The 14399-nt window shown below is 36.2% G+C and overlaps 2 protein-coding genes across 5 annotated transcripts; one reads left to right on the plus strand and one right to left on the minus strand.

Moving 5' to 3' along the window:
* Positions 1–303: 303 nt before the first annotated feature.
* Positions 304–2568, minus strand: LOC106415764 (F-box/kelch-repeat protein At2g43270-like). Of its 4 annotated transcripts, none has more exons than XM_048736704.1 (3): positions 2029–2516; positions 1237–1955; positions 304–872 (listed from the first exon to the last, which is right to left on the minus strand). In XM_048736704.1, the coding sequence occupies exons 1-3, from the start codon at positions 2429–2431 to the stop codon at positions 831–833; spliced, it is 1164 nt and encodes a 387-aa protein (XP_048592661.1). In that variant the 5' UTR covers positions 2432–2516; the 3' UTR covers positions 304–830. The 4 variants fall into 4 exon arrangements, with proteins under 4 accessions (XP_048592661.1, XP_013711987.2, XP_013711986.2 ...); XM_013856534.3 differs by lacking the exon at positions 304–872 and having other exon boundaries at positions 1173–1674; positions 1745–1955; positions 2029–2512; XM_013856533.3 differs by lacking the exon at positions 304–872 and having other exon boundaries at positions 1062–1952; positions 2029–2568.
* Positions 2569–9053: 6485 nt separating this feature from the next.
* LOC125576131 (uncharacterized mitochondrial protein AtMg00810-like) lies at positions 9054–10088 on the plus strand. Its single transcript, XM_048735507.1, has one exon. The coding sequence runs from the start codon at positions 9054–9056 to the stop codon at positions 10086–10088; it is 1035 nt and encodes a 344-aa protein (XP_048591464.1).
* The last annotated feature ends 4311 nt before the right edge of the window (positions 10089–14399 follow it).

Consider the following 14399-nt stretch of genomic DNA (forward strand, 5'->3'; position numbering starts at 1 on the left):
AAAAAATACAAAATTTTATAACGTTATCTAAAATTTAATAGCTTAAATTTTCAAAATTAGCATTTTTATAAATTTCTGCTAATGTATGAGCTTGATTTGGTTTTAACATCAACATTATATATGTATAAATTAAAAATGTAAAAACCCGAAAATATAATAAAAATTATCTAAAGATTATTATTATATTTTGTTAGATAAAATATAATTTTTATTATATTTTCTTTTTTTACATTTTTAATTTATAAAAATAAAACCAAATCAAGCTCATACATTAGCAGAAATTTATAAAAATGCTAATTTTGAAAATTTTTGTTTCCTGAAGGATACGATCTTAAAGCCACGTCGGCCCTTTGTAAGCTACATAGATCTACGGTCCATGGTAATACTCGTAGCTATTTCTTTTGCAAGGGTATTAGCTTTCATCGAGACCAGATTAAAACACCCCATTTCAAAGGTTATAAGCGCATTATGTATCTCAAGCGCCCATGGCGATTGGTCCCGTAAACCTCTTGGATTAAAGAGTAAGTCTTGTAACCGAGGTGAAGAGACTTCCATTATCACCCGCTGACATCTTATATCTTTCATAGCTGCCACTGCCCATCAGAGAGTAATCTGTTCCGCCTGACGAAGAGATGAAATCCCACTGAAACTCCTTCGACTGTGACATAGAGCTTTACCATTGGAGTCCCGAGCTAACCATGCTCCTCCACAGGTGTTGGAAGCCTCGGACCAGGAACATGCCACGTTACACTTCACAATCCCAGTTGCCGGTTTAGTCCATGTAAGAGGTTGCAGTGCTATCGATGGCGCTGGCGTGCTTGCTTCTTGCTCTAAGTTTTGAAGCTTAAACCAAATTGCCGCTTCCTCCATGGCTATATTAATTAAGGAGTTTTAACATTAAAAATCCCTATATTAATTACAAAACTGTTTTTAAAAATGTTAACTTCTGTACATTATTATTTTTGTTCTATATATATATATATATTGTCGGTATTCCATTCCTAGAGGTTATAACATTAATTTTCTTTTCTCTTATCTAAATGTCAAAAGAAAGTGTAAAAGAAAGTGTCAAAAGATTGCTTATCACAAGAGTAAGATGAAAACAAACAAAGACCACGCGTTTCAAGTACGATATCTATAACTGTAACCAAAACAAATTAGAGACACTAGAGTAGAGGTAAGTAAAATATTAGGGATCTGCAGTTTGATCTGTTTAGATATCCGGGAGCCCGGTACCTGATTTAGACAGCTACGTCCATTGCGGCACCCACGTGGTGGCCGGGTTTTCGGAACACATCCTGGATGTAAACAGACCAAATTTTCGACAAAAGGAGAGATAACACAAATATCTGAAGAAAGGCAACAAAGGAAGTCCGTCTCTGGATCATATTTGAACAACCTCTTCTTAGTGTCATAGAAGAAAAGACTCCCTTTCTTAGAAACAGCCAATGGCGTGAACATCGTTGACCATTCCTCTATAACTCTCCCGTGCATTGGAATAAATCTATGTGCTAAAGTTATGGAGTAAGTCATACACCATGTTTGTTCTTGTGCATCCATGATCCATATCTCTAGATTCCATCCAGGTTTCATCATACATATGTCAGCTATGGCTAGACGATCATCAAGGTTCACTATCCGAGCTGCGGCCGAGTGAAAAAGGGGAGGAAGTACCTGGACATCCCGAAATTCTTCTGTGTGAAGATCGAAAGCTAGTATATTATATATACGAAAAAGGTCTAACCAGTAGATGGATCCTTTCACACACGCCGACTTCCTTCTCGTATCAACCTTGTAAGGAGGCGGGACCAGTTTCCGCCATTGGCCAATGTCAACATCAATAATCTGGTAATGGTTATGATCAAACAACATGCTCACTACTTTATACTTCCCGGTAACTTCGTCCTTACCGAATCCCATCGCCGAGTTTATATTGAATTCGCTCCACCATACTTCTGATAATTTCAAGAACCCGAAAATTAATATGATAGGAAAATAAATAAATTTATAGTGTACTTAATTACGTACCGGTAGACATGTCGTTCTCATAGTGGAAGGGGCCGCTACAGAATCTAAGGAATTCTCTGGTCGAAGGATTCAAAACGCTGACCCAATTCGGTTCCGGTATGCAAACTACACCGTCACATGTCAAAGAAGGTCGTGTGGCTTCATTACACTCTAAGTAAACCATCTCGATCTCTTCGTCTCCTTGGAACCGCGATTGGGCCTGGTTTCCGACAGCCAAGAATTTTCGGTTCTTTGGAACACTCATACGCCTGTCCGCGAACCTCCTCGACTCCATTAATGATCTCCATTCCCTCGAGACGGTTTTGAATCTGAGAATTGATTTCAAGGGTAGCCTAACAAGTATTTCTTCCACCACATCGGTAGTTATGTAGATCTGATTAGGGTTTTCTTCATCTTCCCCCATTATCTTTTGCTGTGAATTTCCAGAATTTCTTTAGCCCATTATTATATTATTTACACTTGTTTCCTTTTTTTATGTTTTCTTACATATCCACCTCAGTGACCACTATAAGTACAAAAGTAATGTTTTAACTTTTAAGATACGCTCGTGTTTCAAGTTAAAGTCTTAGATACGCTCAGGCTTTGACCAAAAATAATAGATACGCTCTGCTTTGAAGTTTCCTCTTATCCTTAACTTTATGAAAGATTTACATTCTAGGACACTTTTCCTCTTTTATTCACACTCTAGGACACTTTGTTCTACCTACACACTTTACCTAACAATTTGGCCTAACTCTAGTAACTTTCCTAACTAATAATTCTCCCATTTCGTTACAGATCAAGCACCCATTTTCTTCTCCTTTTTGTTTCTGGCGGGATTTATCCCTATCCCTTGATTTTACTTTATTTTCAACGTCTGAGATTTAATCTCATAGATCTAGAAAAGACACCTCCTCTGCTTACCTTCTAAACCGTTAGATCAATCTTTTGGAATCGACGGTCTAGATCATTTTCCATTGTTCCCCAACTTCCCTCATCCTCTTCTCTACGTAAAGTCATCTCCTTCAATCCTCATTAACCTGTAAATTAACAAGATAATCTACTGCGAAATCAGGACATTAATAAGCTGTGGTTTGTAACATAATTAACAAGATAATTGTCTTTTTAATTAACGTTGACTCATACTAATTAAAGAGTGTTTTGTTGTTCGCAGGTGACCACCATGGCTGACCACTGTATGATAATTGCCGGAGAATGGAAAACCGCAGACGACTGTAACTGAAACTTTTCCATCGACAACAAATGTTGAGGATCGTGTCGCTTAGCCCCTCCATGACCTTGGTAGAACTGCAGAACAATGTTTTGACGGAGTTCTTTCCTAACAACCAAGCACGCCCACAAGCCTCTTTGAGCTACTGGCCTCCGAACTCAAAAGAACTGGCAACGTATCCACATGGACAACCAACAACTTCTTCAGCCGGAGTACAAAGAATCTATAATCCACATAGACAACCTACTTCCACCCCCAACAGTGTACATAACTCGACTAATCCACGTGTACACTCCTCGGCGTCCACGCGTACACCCCCTGCCCGTTCCAACAACTCCCCCCAAGTCCCACCTTCTACTCCGCCACCGCGCGAGACCAGGCCACTCGCAACCATTGAAACACGGCAAACCAAAACGAATTCAATACACACATCCACTACAAACCATACAAACATGTAACTAGGTCATTAGTTGTACATATGTACAGCTAAGTTCCTAATGTATACACGTGGATATTGTTCGCATGTGTACACATGAGTATTTTTTTCACAAAGATCCAGTCCATTCATCCAGCATAAAATACATCTCGTGATACTACATACAACTATCTAACATAAACCAATCAAATTTTTAAAGTCATAAAAATACACATTTATGGTTATATTGCAATCCACGAGTTCTCGATCTCTAATGTCCATATGTACACACTCTTTCAGATGGTTGGTTTAAACAATTTTCATCCACCCCATCAATGAAATATATATGATTAAGTTTATAATAATATTTTAAATGGTTCTCAATATATATTGGTATTGCTATATGTTGGAAGGTTTACATTACTTATATTCATATTTTGCAATGGAATAGATTGATAGTGTTCATATGTACTGACTCCTACACCAACAAACACAACATATACATGTCAACCTATCAACAAGAACATTCATATCTACATTGCTTATTATGTATCTATACATGTGTGTACACATGTACAAAATCCTGGTTGTTCATATGTACATACATGTTGGTGTACATCCTACCACAATTTTGTCAAAACACCAAAACTAGCAACAAGCTTTGACCTTTTCCTCCATTCACCTCTTCAGTTTGCGACATCTCTGTAAAACAAACAAAAACCATAATTTTTTTTTGAGAACTTGGAAATCTAGAACCGCACCCCTAAATCGAAATCCTAATCTACAAATCAAAACCCTAATGGAAGTTTTGCATAAATCTAGAACTGTACCCCCAAATCGAAACCCTAACACCTTACGTCGAGGCTTTTACTAAACTAAAAAAATCGAAACCCAGAAATCAAAACTCTAATCTCTAATTTGAAATCCAAATCAATGAAACTGGGAGGAAGGAAAGTATCCAACCTTTAGCCTCGCCCTTTGAAACTCTCCGCTTTGAGACGACAGGTCTTCTCCGTCCAGAAATCTTGTTCGTTGGCTTCTCCGTTAGTCGGTTTCTGAGTTCTTTGTTCTTACTTTTACTGGAAATAAATAAAAAGAGTAAATAAACAAAACAATTACTTTCACGAGTAAAGAAAAAAAAAATAAAACCCAATCTCATATGAGATTCACGTCCACCACCACCAAACCAATTGTTTTCAAATTTCAAAAAACTCTAACCAGTCCAACTAGAAAGCCCACGTCTAATTACATAATTGCCCATCCTTGGTTTCACTTTTTGAAGGTTAAATTTGTTTTCAACCACTGAAAACTACCTCAGTAGTACTTTGTGCCCTGCAGTGTAATAAAAAGTCATAATGTGTCTATATGTGAAAATAACTCTAACTTTATATACCAAAAATAATAGATATGCTTCGGCCCTTTATCTCGATCGACCGATATCATTATATTATATAAAATACTTTTTTCCTTTTTTATGTTTTCTTACATATCCATCGCAGTGACTACTATAAGTACAAAAGTAATGTTTTAAGATACGCTCGTGTTTAAGTTGAAGTCTTTAGATGCCGTCAGGCTTTGACCAAAAATGATAGATACGCTCTGCTTTGAAGTTTCCTCTTTATCTTTTTTTTTTTTTAATATCAAAATTTTCTTTCTTAACATTTGTTAAGGTTATGATCCTGTTGTGATTTGTCTTCTACAGGTTTGTTCTTTCACTTTGTCTCCTTCTCTGTTTTGTTTCTCTCTTAATCTCTCACTCCTTTCCTCTGTTTTTCTCTGTTTTGTTTATGCAAGACTTTGTTTTACCAAACTGATTTTTCAGTCATTCTTTCAGACCATCCCACAACCGATCACACTTGACTTTTATAGTAAGTAGACTCCTTACAGACTCTAATCACGCTTCCTTTCTCACTTAAACCTACTTCATACTTCTAGTCTTTAGACTAATCTTACAATCCAAACTTTAGTATTCTAACGACTCTTACCTGTTGGATAATTCCAAGCTTGTGGAAACTTAACATATTATTAGATGTTTAATATGTTAAGATAAACACAATAAGGAAACTTAGAAATAGGGAAAGGAAATTTCTATTTAGGTTAGGTTTGTGTTTTCCATATCCCACATGTTTAAGGGAATTGTCTTTCATATAAATATAGGTCTAATGGAGAGGTGTTCCATATGATCTAAGTGAAACATATTGAGAGTTTTATTTTTGAGTAGTTTCTAAAGCTAATAAGAAAAATTGTTCTTATAACTCTTTGTGTTTCTAAGAGATTTGAATTGGTATCAGAACCTCAGGTTGGAGACTCGATCTAAGCTTAAGTTGTAGCTTAAAGATCCTGGTGCTTGTGAACAAGAGATCGCGACGGCAAGATGGCTGACGTGACTAGGGCTCCACGCACGAAGGACTTTGGATCTACATCCATCCAATGTCCGATGTTGTCATCAACAAACTACACAGTTTGGTCGATGAGAATGAAGGTTATACTACGTATTCATGAAGTGTGGGACACAATCGAACCCGGTTCAGATGATCAAAAGAAGAACGATGTTGCGATAGCTCTTTTGTTTCAATCTGTTCCCGAAACATTGATTCTCCAGGTGGGAGAACAAACCGCATCAAAAGAGATCTGGAACGCCATCAAGTCGCGACACCTAGGAGCTGATCGTGTAAGGGAGGCGAGACTTCAGACGTTGATGACAGAGTTTGACAGGTTGAAGATGGATGATTCAGATACGGTCGATGACTTCGCGGGGAAGATATCGGGCCTATCATCCAAAGCAACCTCGTTGGGAGAAAACATAGAAGAATCCAAGATGGTCAAGAAGTTCTTGAAGGGTCTTCCCAGACACAAGTATATCCAGATCGTAGCATCACTTGAGCAAGTCCTAGATCTCAACTCGACGGGGTTTGAAGACATAGTTGGAAGGCTTAAGGCGTACAAGGAGCGTGTAGGAGAAGAAACTCAGAAAGAAGACCAAGGGAAGCTGATGTTTTCGAACAATGAAGAGCATAGTCAGAGGGGCTATGAGAATTCCCGTGGTAGAGGAAGAGGAAGGAACAGTAGAGGCAGAGGTCGAGGTAGGTCACACAACCAAAACCGTGCGTCACACACCGAAGATAACAACTCGAAGAAGAATCGTTCAAAGCTGATATGTTGGAGATGTGACAAGTCTGGTCACTACGCAAATGTCTGTCCCGAGAAGACAGAGAAGAATCAAGAAACCAACCTAAACGAGACAGAAGAGGCCGATGCACTCTATGTACACGAGGTGGTGTTTTTGAACGAAGATAAGGTGATTCCGAAGAATCTTGATATCAACAAAGGCGATGCAAGTGTCTGGTATTTGGATAATGGAGTGAGCAATCACATGACATGGAATAAGGAGTTCTTTTCGAGTTTGAATCTCAACACCAAAGGGAAGGTGAAGTTTGGTGATGGATCGTGTGTTGACATTGTAGGAAAGGGTGTGGTTACTTTTGTGTGCAAGACTGGAGAGAAGAAGACACTCAAGGACATATACTACATACCCGATCTGAAGCACATTATATTGAGTCTTGGGCAAGCAACAGAGAACGGATGTGAGGTTAACATGAAAGATGTCTACTTAACGCTCACAGATTCGCATGGAAGATTGCTAGTTCGTGTGACGAGATCTCCAAACCGTCTCTACAAGACCCCTATGGAGATAAGCTACCCGGAGTGTTTACATGTCAGGGACGTAGATGCTGCATGGAGGTGGCATGCTCGACTAGGACATATAAGCTATGGAGTGATGAAGAACATGGTAAGGAAGGAGATGGTCGTAGGAATGTCGTGTGTAACACACGAAGAAAGCGTGTGTGACGCATGTCTCGCAGGGAAGCATATCAGACAGTCATTCCCGACCAAAGCCATGTTTCGTGCGACAAAGCCATTAGAGTTATTGCATGGAGATTTGTGTGGACCAATCACACCACCAACGCCTGCAAATAAGAAGTATGTCTTTGTCTTGATCGATGACTTCTCTAGGTATATGTGGGTTATGCTATTGAAGGAGAAGAGTGAGGTATTCGATCGATTCAAAAGGTTTAAAGAGAGTGTAGAGAAGCAGACCGGGTCAACCATCAAAACCTTTCGCACCGATAGAGGAGGAGAGTTTACCTCAGCTGAGTTCAATCTATTCTGTGAAGAGAATGGAGTTAGAAGGCACCTAACCGCGCCTTACACACCTCAACAAAACGGTGTTGTGGAGAGGAGAAACCGAACCTTGATGGAAATGACAAGAAGTATGCTGAAGGCAATGAAGATGCCGAACTATTTGTGGGGTGAAGCTGTACGACATTCAACTTACCTCATCAACAGAGTTCCTACAAAGGCCTTGAAGAGTCAGACGCCATACGAGTGCCTTACATCGAGGAAACCAAATATCAAGCACTTGAGGATATTCGGTTGTGTAGCTCATGCGAAAATCACTGGTCCTTATCTGAAGAAGTTGGATGAGAGATCAAAGAGTATGGTCAATCTTGGAACTGAGCCGGGTTCTAAAGCCTACAGACTCTATGATCCAGACACAAGGAAGGTGATGGTGAGTAGAGATGTGATTTTTGATGAAGAGAAAGCTTGGGACTGGGCGTCTACAACAAACCAAGCTGATTGTGAACCGAGCATGCTTAAACTTCCACATGAGGGTGATATAGAAGAAGGCAATGATCAAGGTGAGGATCATGAACAGGAAGCTATAAACCAAGATGAGGAAGAAGAAGAAGATGCGGATCACAATGCAAACCAAAACAGTGGAGGTCAACCGCTGGTGACCAGACAAGGCCGAACCATAACAAAACCAAGATATCTTAATGATTATGTGTTACTTGCAGATGAAGAAAGTGCAATGCTGTTGCTCACAGTGGATGGCGAGCCAGAGAACTATTTTGAAGCTGAACACGTACGAGAATGGGTTGAAGCGATGGTGGCCAAGTTGGAGTCTATCACAAGAAACAAAACATGGGAACTTGTGGATAGACCGGCTGGAGTGAAACCCATAGGGTTGAAGTGGATCTTCAAGATCAAGAGAAAGGCGGATGGTACATGAGCAAGTATAAAGCGAAACTTGTGGCAAAAGGCTATGTACAAAGAGAAGGAATAGATTTCGATGAAGTGTTTGCACTAGTGGCAAGACTTGAAACCATTCGGCTCTTAATAGCCCTCGCAGCAACGAACGGTTGGGAGATACATCACATGGACGTGAAGACCGCTTTCTTGAATGGAGATCTAAAGGAGTTAGTGTATGTAACTCAACCCGAAGGTTTCGAAAAGAAAGGAGAAGAGGATCGAGTGTATGTGTTACACAAGGCTTTATATGGGTTACGCTAGGCACCCAGGGCATGGAATGTAAAACTCGATCAGGTTCTCAAAGAGATGAGATTTGAGAAGTGTACGAAGGAACCATCAGTGTACTGCAAGACTCAAGGAGGAGACGTCTTGATCATAGCCATCTACGTTGATGATCTATTTGTGACAGGAACTTCGCTTAAGATGATTAGGCAATTCAAGGAGGAGATGTCTAAGAAGTTCGAGATGTCAGATTTAGGTAAGCTAACGTACTACCTTGGCATAGAGGTGATTCAAGGAGCAGACGGAATCAGAATAAAGCAAGAGAGGTATGCTCAAGGAATCATGTGTGACACAAAGATGGAAGCGTGTAACGCAACTCAAATTCCAATGGAGGCGAATTTGAAGATCTCAAAAGCTGAAGATGAACAAGAGATAAATGCTACCGAGTTCAGAAGAATCATAGGATGTCTGAGGTATTTGCTTCACACAAGACCCGACCTGTGTTACGCAGTAGGTGTTCTTAGCAGATACATGCACAATCCGAGAGACTCTCACGGACAAGCCATCAAACACATATTGCGATATGTGAAAGGAACAACAAACTACGGTCTGTTCTTTAAGAGAGATGGGTCAAGGAGTGTCGTTGGTTATAGTGACAGCAGTCACAACATTGTTCTCGATGACGGGAGGAGCACGTCAGGACATGCATTCTACTACGGTTCATCACTGATTACTTGGACGCCGCAGAAGCAGCAGACGGTTGCATTGTCATCATGCAAAGCAGAATTCATGGCAGCAACAGAAGCAGCGAAGCAAGCTATATGGATCAAGGAATTGTTGAGTGAGATACTAAGCAAAGAAGGCGAGAGAGTCAAGCTTAGGATCGACAACAAAGCAGCCATTGCTCTAACCAAGAATCTAGTTTTCCATGGAAGGAGTAAGAATGTACTCAAGAAGTATCACTTCATTCGTGAGTGTGTGGAGAACGGGCATATCGAAGTGGAGCATGTGCCGGGTGTTGAGCAGAAGGCCGACATCCTTACCAAGCCATTAGCAAGGATTATGTTCAAGGATTATGTTCAAGCAAATGAGGAGCATAATCGGAGTTCAAGAAATTGATCTCCCTAATTCAAGTTGGAATTAAGGGGGTGAATGTTGGATAATTCCAAGCTTGTGGAAACTTAACATATTATTAGATGTTTAATATGTTAAGATAAACACAATAAGGAAACCTAGAAATAGGAAAATGAAATTTCTATTTAGGTTAGGTTTGTGTTTTCCATATCCCACATGTTAAAGGGAATTGTCTTTCATATAAATATAGGTCTAATTGAGAGGTGTTCCATATGATCCAAGTAAAACATATTGAGAGCTTTATTTTTGAGTAGTTTCTAAAGCTAATAAGAAAAGTTGTTCTTATAACTCTTCGTGTTTCTAAGAGATTTGATTACCAACTTCATACAACAACTCTTAACTGAGTTAATAACAACTAACTAGTTAATACCTTAACTTTACTAACTAAAGACTGGTCCACGTTCATCTTCAGCTTTAGTGTTGACTTGAAACTTCTTCTTTCTATTTTGCTTATCACCTTGCTTCTTCTTACCTTTTTGTTCTTCTTCTTCTCACTGACTTTAATTCTTTCATTTGCAGGCCTTACTCAGGGAATCACTTCTCAACGGATTCTTTGCCTTACCCTTAACATTCATCCTTCCGTGGCATGTTTTGGTGCATTTTCACAGTCTGTTGAAGGGTTTAATCATTGTAGACCTCTGATTGTTGTGGTCTTTATGGGGACGGTTTTAAACAAAGAGGAGGGTAATAGTTTTCTTAAGGTAAACTCTGTCACAAGCAGCTACCTTCCTGAAAACTACTCAAGTTTTGATACACTCATCAGTGAAATATGAAAGAATATCAACCGTGACATCTGGATCAAACATCTGACTTCAAAAAAGTTCACAAAAGTTAATTGTATAATTTATTTTAAATATATATAGCAAAAAACATTATATATTTAAATATAAATTATATAATAATTTAAGTTAAATGATTTATTGTTGCAATAATACCTAGTTTATTGATAAAGACAAGAAAATAAAGAAGGAAAAAAGTTTCCTAACTACACTAAGTTTACACTAATATGGTGAAAACCATCCAATATATGAAAATGTGTCAACAACTACACGAAGTTTATGTTAATACATGTCACATGTACAAAGTAAATAATAATATGGTGGCAGCATCACAATCGGGTTTAATTGATTTTAAACAAAGTTAATGGGTCAATCCGTAATTTACTAAAATTAATAAACTTAATTGATTTTATTAATAAACTTAGTAATTTAATAAACTTTAACATAAAAGTTAAAGACTCTGTGGTGCAGTGTTTAAGAATGGAATGGTGAGAACAAAGTTGAGCAGCATTCCACTCATACTTCACAAGTAGAATGGCAGCGGTGGATTCTGAGACGTCAAGATCAGAGGCCGTTTTTTTATTATCTGTTTCACCTGTTGAAACTGAATAAGCATCTCGGGATCCATATCATAACAAGCATAAGCAAAATCACGCAGAAGTTAATTAGAAATAAAAACGATCCATGACAAGGAGAAGCCAGGATAAACAATTTGAAATCAAGCATACACAAAGATGTTGAATAGGCATTTCGGAATCCATATCGTGCAGGACAAGTGTATAGCCAGAATCACACATAACCTAAACGATCCATGACAAAAATCATTTGAAATAAGCCATTCGCATGAGCTAACTTCGAATCGAACTCTAAATCAGAACAATTGCCATCAGAATCTAAGCTATCGCAAGTTACTCGAGATCTAGATCGAGATAATTCGAAATCAAAACGATCCATGAGTAGAAGAGGCAGAGTAAAACCATTTGAAAACGATCCACGGCAATCAGAATCACAGCTATCGCAAGTTACTTCGAATCGAACTCAAAATCAGAACAATCGCCATCAAGCACAATCAGAATCGAAGCTATCACAAGTTGATCGAGATTATTCGATCTCGGAACGATCCATGAAGGCAATCACATTAAGCTTTGGAATAGAACTGAATCAATCGAAATCAAGAGAATCAGAATCAAGCTTATACCTGGAGATCGAGATCCATGGTTATGGCAAAAGAATTCGAATTCAAGAGACTGAGCGGGACAGTGTTTCTCTACTTGCTAGAGAAGGAAACGCTAGCAAACGCTAGTGGCGGTTTCTTTATATACCTAATAGAGCGGGACAGTGTTTCTACAATTTTTTTAAAATTTAAATATCTAATCGTAAGATCATTAGTTTTTTATATACCTAAATTTTTTTATAAATATTGTTTAGGCTAAATTTTTGATAATTATACAATATTATATCATTTTATTAGTTTTATACAAATTGATTTAATATATATCAAAACTATATTAAATATTAGTAAGAAAATAGTAAAATTAATAATATTTAATAAAATTTATTTTTAAATATAAGTTAGATTATAAAAAATCATTACTGCACATGGTGCAGGAAAACACCTAGTATATATTAATTGAGAAGCATTTAAAAAATTAGAACCTTAATTTTGTATTAACTAAAAAAAAAACAATCCTAGTTGGTACTTCTAAATGCTTTCTAGGGATTATTGGTTGTTGTATTTTAATGAATTTGAAAATTCAAACTAAATCTAGTGTTACTGCTTCTATGATTTTCAAATCAATATTAAAATCATGTGTTATTGGTTTAATGATTCATAAATTTTATATCAAATCAAATGTTATTCAATCGTAAGGATTCACTAATATATTATATTTAATAATGGATTAGATTGGATTTTTTTGGATTTTTTTTGTTAAAAATACAAAGACTCAAATCTGAGGGAAAACCTCCAGATTTGCATATTTTATTTGGATTTATAAATACTATATGGATTACTAAATCAATCAAAATATATAAACCAATAACACCTCCTAAATCTTATTGAATTCCATTTCAAAGAATTCTAGAGCATCTAATATAAAGTATAGTTTAAAAATATACTAACAACATTATATAACCTAAAGTATAAGAAATGTGTATTCTTTCCTTTAATAAAAGCTAAAGAATTACCTAATATGAGTAACATATATATATATGACAATTAATGACTATAAATGATAAAGATTTGCTGACAATTTTTGCATCCTTCTTCATTTTTGTTTAATTTTATATTATTAAAAATATTAAACAACCACATTAACCATATAATAAAAATTAGATTTTTTTCTTATATGTTATATTTTGATCTTTTTAAAATGACTTTGAAATTACATAAATGAGGAAACTTTATATGTTATATTTAAAATTTTTAAACGACTTTAAATTACAAAAATAAGGAAACATTATATATTTTATTTTTCTTATATGTTAGATTTTTTTCTTATATGTTATATTTTGAATTTTTAAAACGACTTTAAATTACAAAAATGTAAGTTTTTCTTAACTAAACAACTAAAAGCATTAAAAAAAACATGTATCAATTCGATGGTTGATCTGAAACTTTTCAAAACTATATGGAAGATAAATGTCAAAATAATTCAAATGTGGAAACAATATTGTTCAGTTTTTTCAAAAATGTGTTCGGTGGAAAAAAAATTAAGTTTTTCTGTCATAATTTGTTTAATGTCCAATCTGATCAACCCATAATATATTAATCATAGTTTAGTTCCACCATTTTTAATAAAAATGATCCGGTCCGTCTGGGGGTGTTCAATCCGGATATCGGTTCTGTTTCGGTTCGATTTTTTTTGGTTTTTTGATATTTTGGTTTATGAAAAATAGCTATCATATTAAAACCATATTTACTTTGGTTTGGTTTGGTTTGGTTTGGTTCGTATACTGTCGGTTTTCGGTTTATTCGGTTTTTTATCAAAATACCATAAATTTGTTTTAAAAAAAGTATTTTATGGATTTTATTTATATTATTAGATATTAGTTTTTAATTTTATAACATGAAGATATTTCGGTTTTTACTATTTTAAATATTTAGTAAACATATTAAGTTAATAATTATAATAGTTTTCACATAATAGAAATTAGTAATCCATGATATTATAAATAACTAAATCTAAACACTCATATTTGTTAACAAGAGGGAAAACATTATGTTTTATTTAATTTGATAAAAATAAAACATAACTTTTAACTTAAAACAAAATATTAAGTTACTAAAAACAACGTATCAATACAAAAATCAAATTAATAAAATAAATTATGTATATATTCTTAATTATATTATAAACTTTACATATAGTTATACTACTATATTTTAAATGATCGGTTTATTCATTTTAATCGGTTTATATACCAAACCATATCCATATACCACGGTTTTCAAAAATGACATCCAATCGGTATATTTGGTATTACCAAGTCCAAACCACTTTCTCTATTTCAGTTC

This window comes from Brassica napus, chromosome A7 (genome assembly GCF_020379485.1).
Source record: "Brassica napus cultivar Da-Ae chromosome A7, Da-Ae, whole genome shotgun sequence".
In the NCBI taxonomy this organism is placed as follows: Eukaryota; Viridiplantae; Streptophyta; class Magnoliopsida; order Brassicales; family Brassicaceae; genus Brassica; species Brassica napus.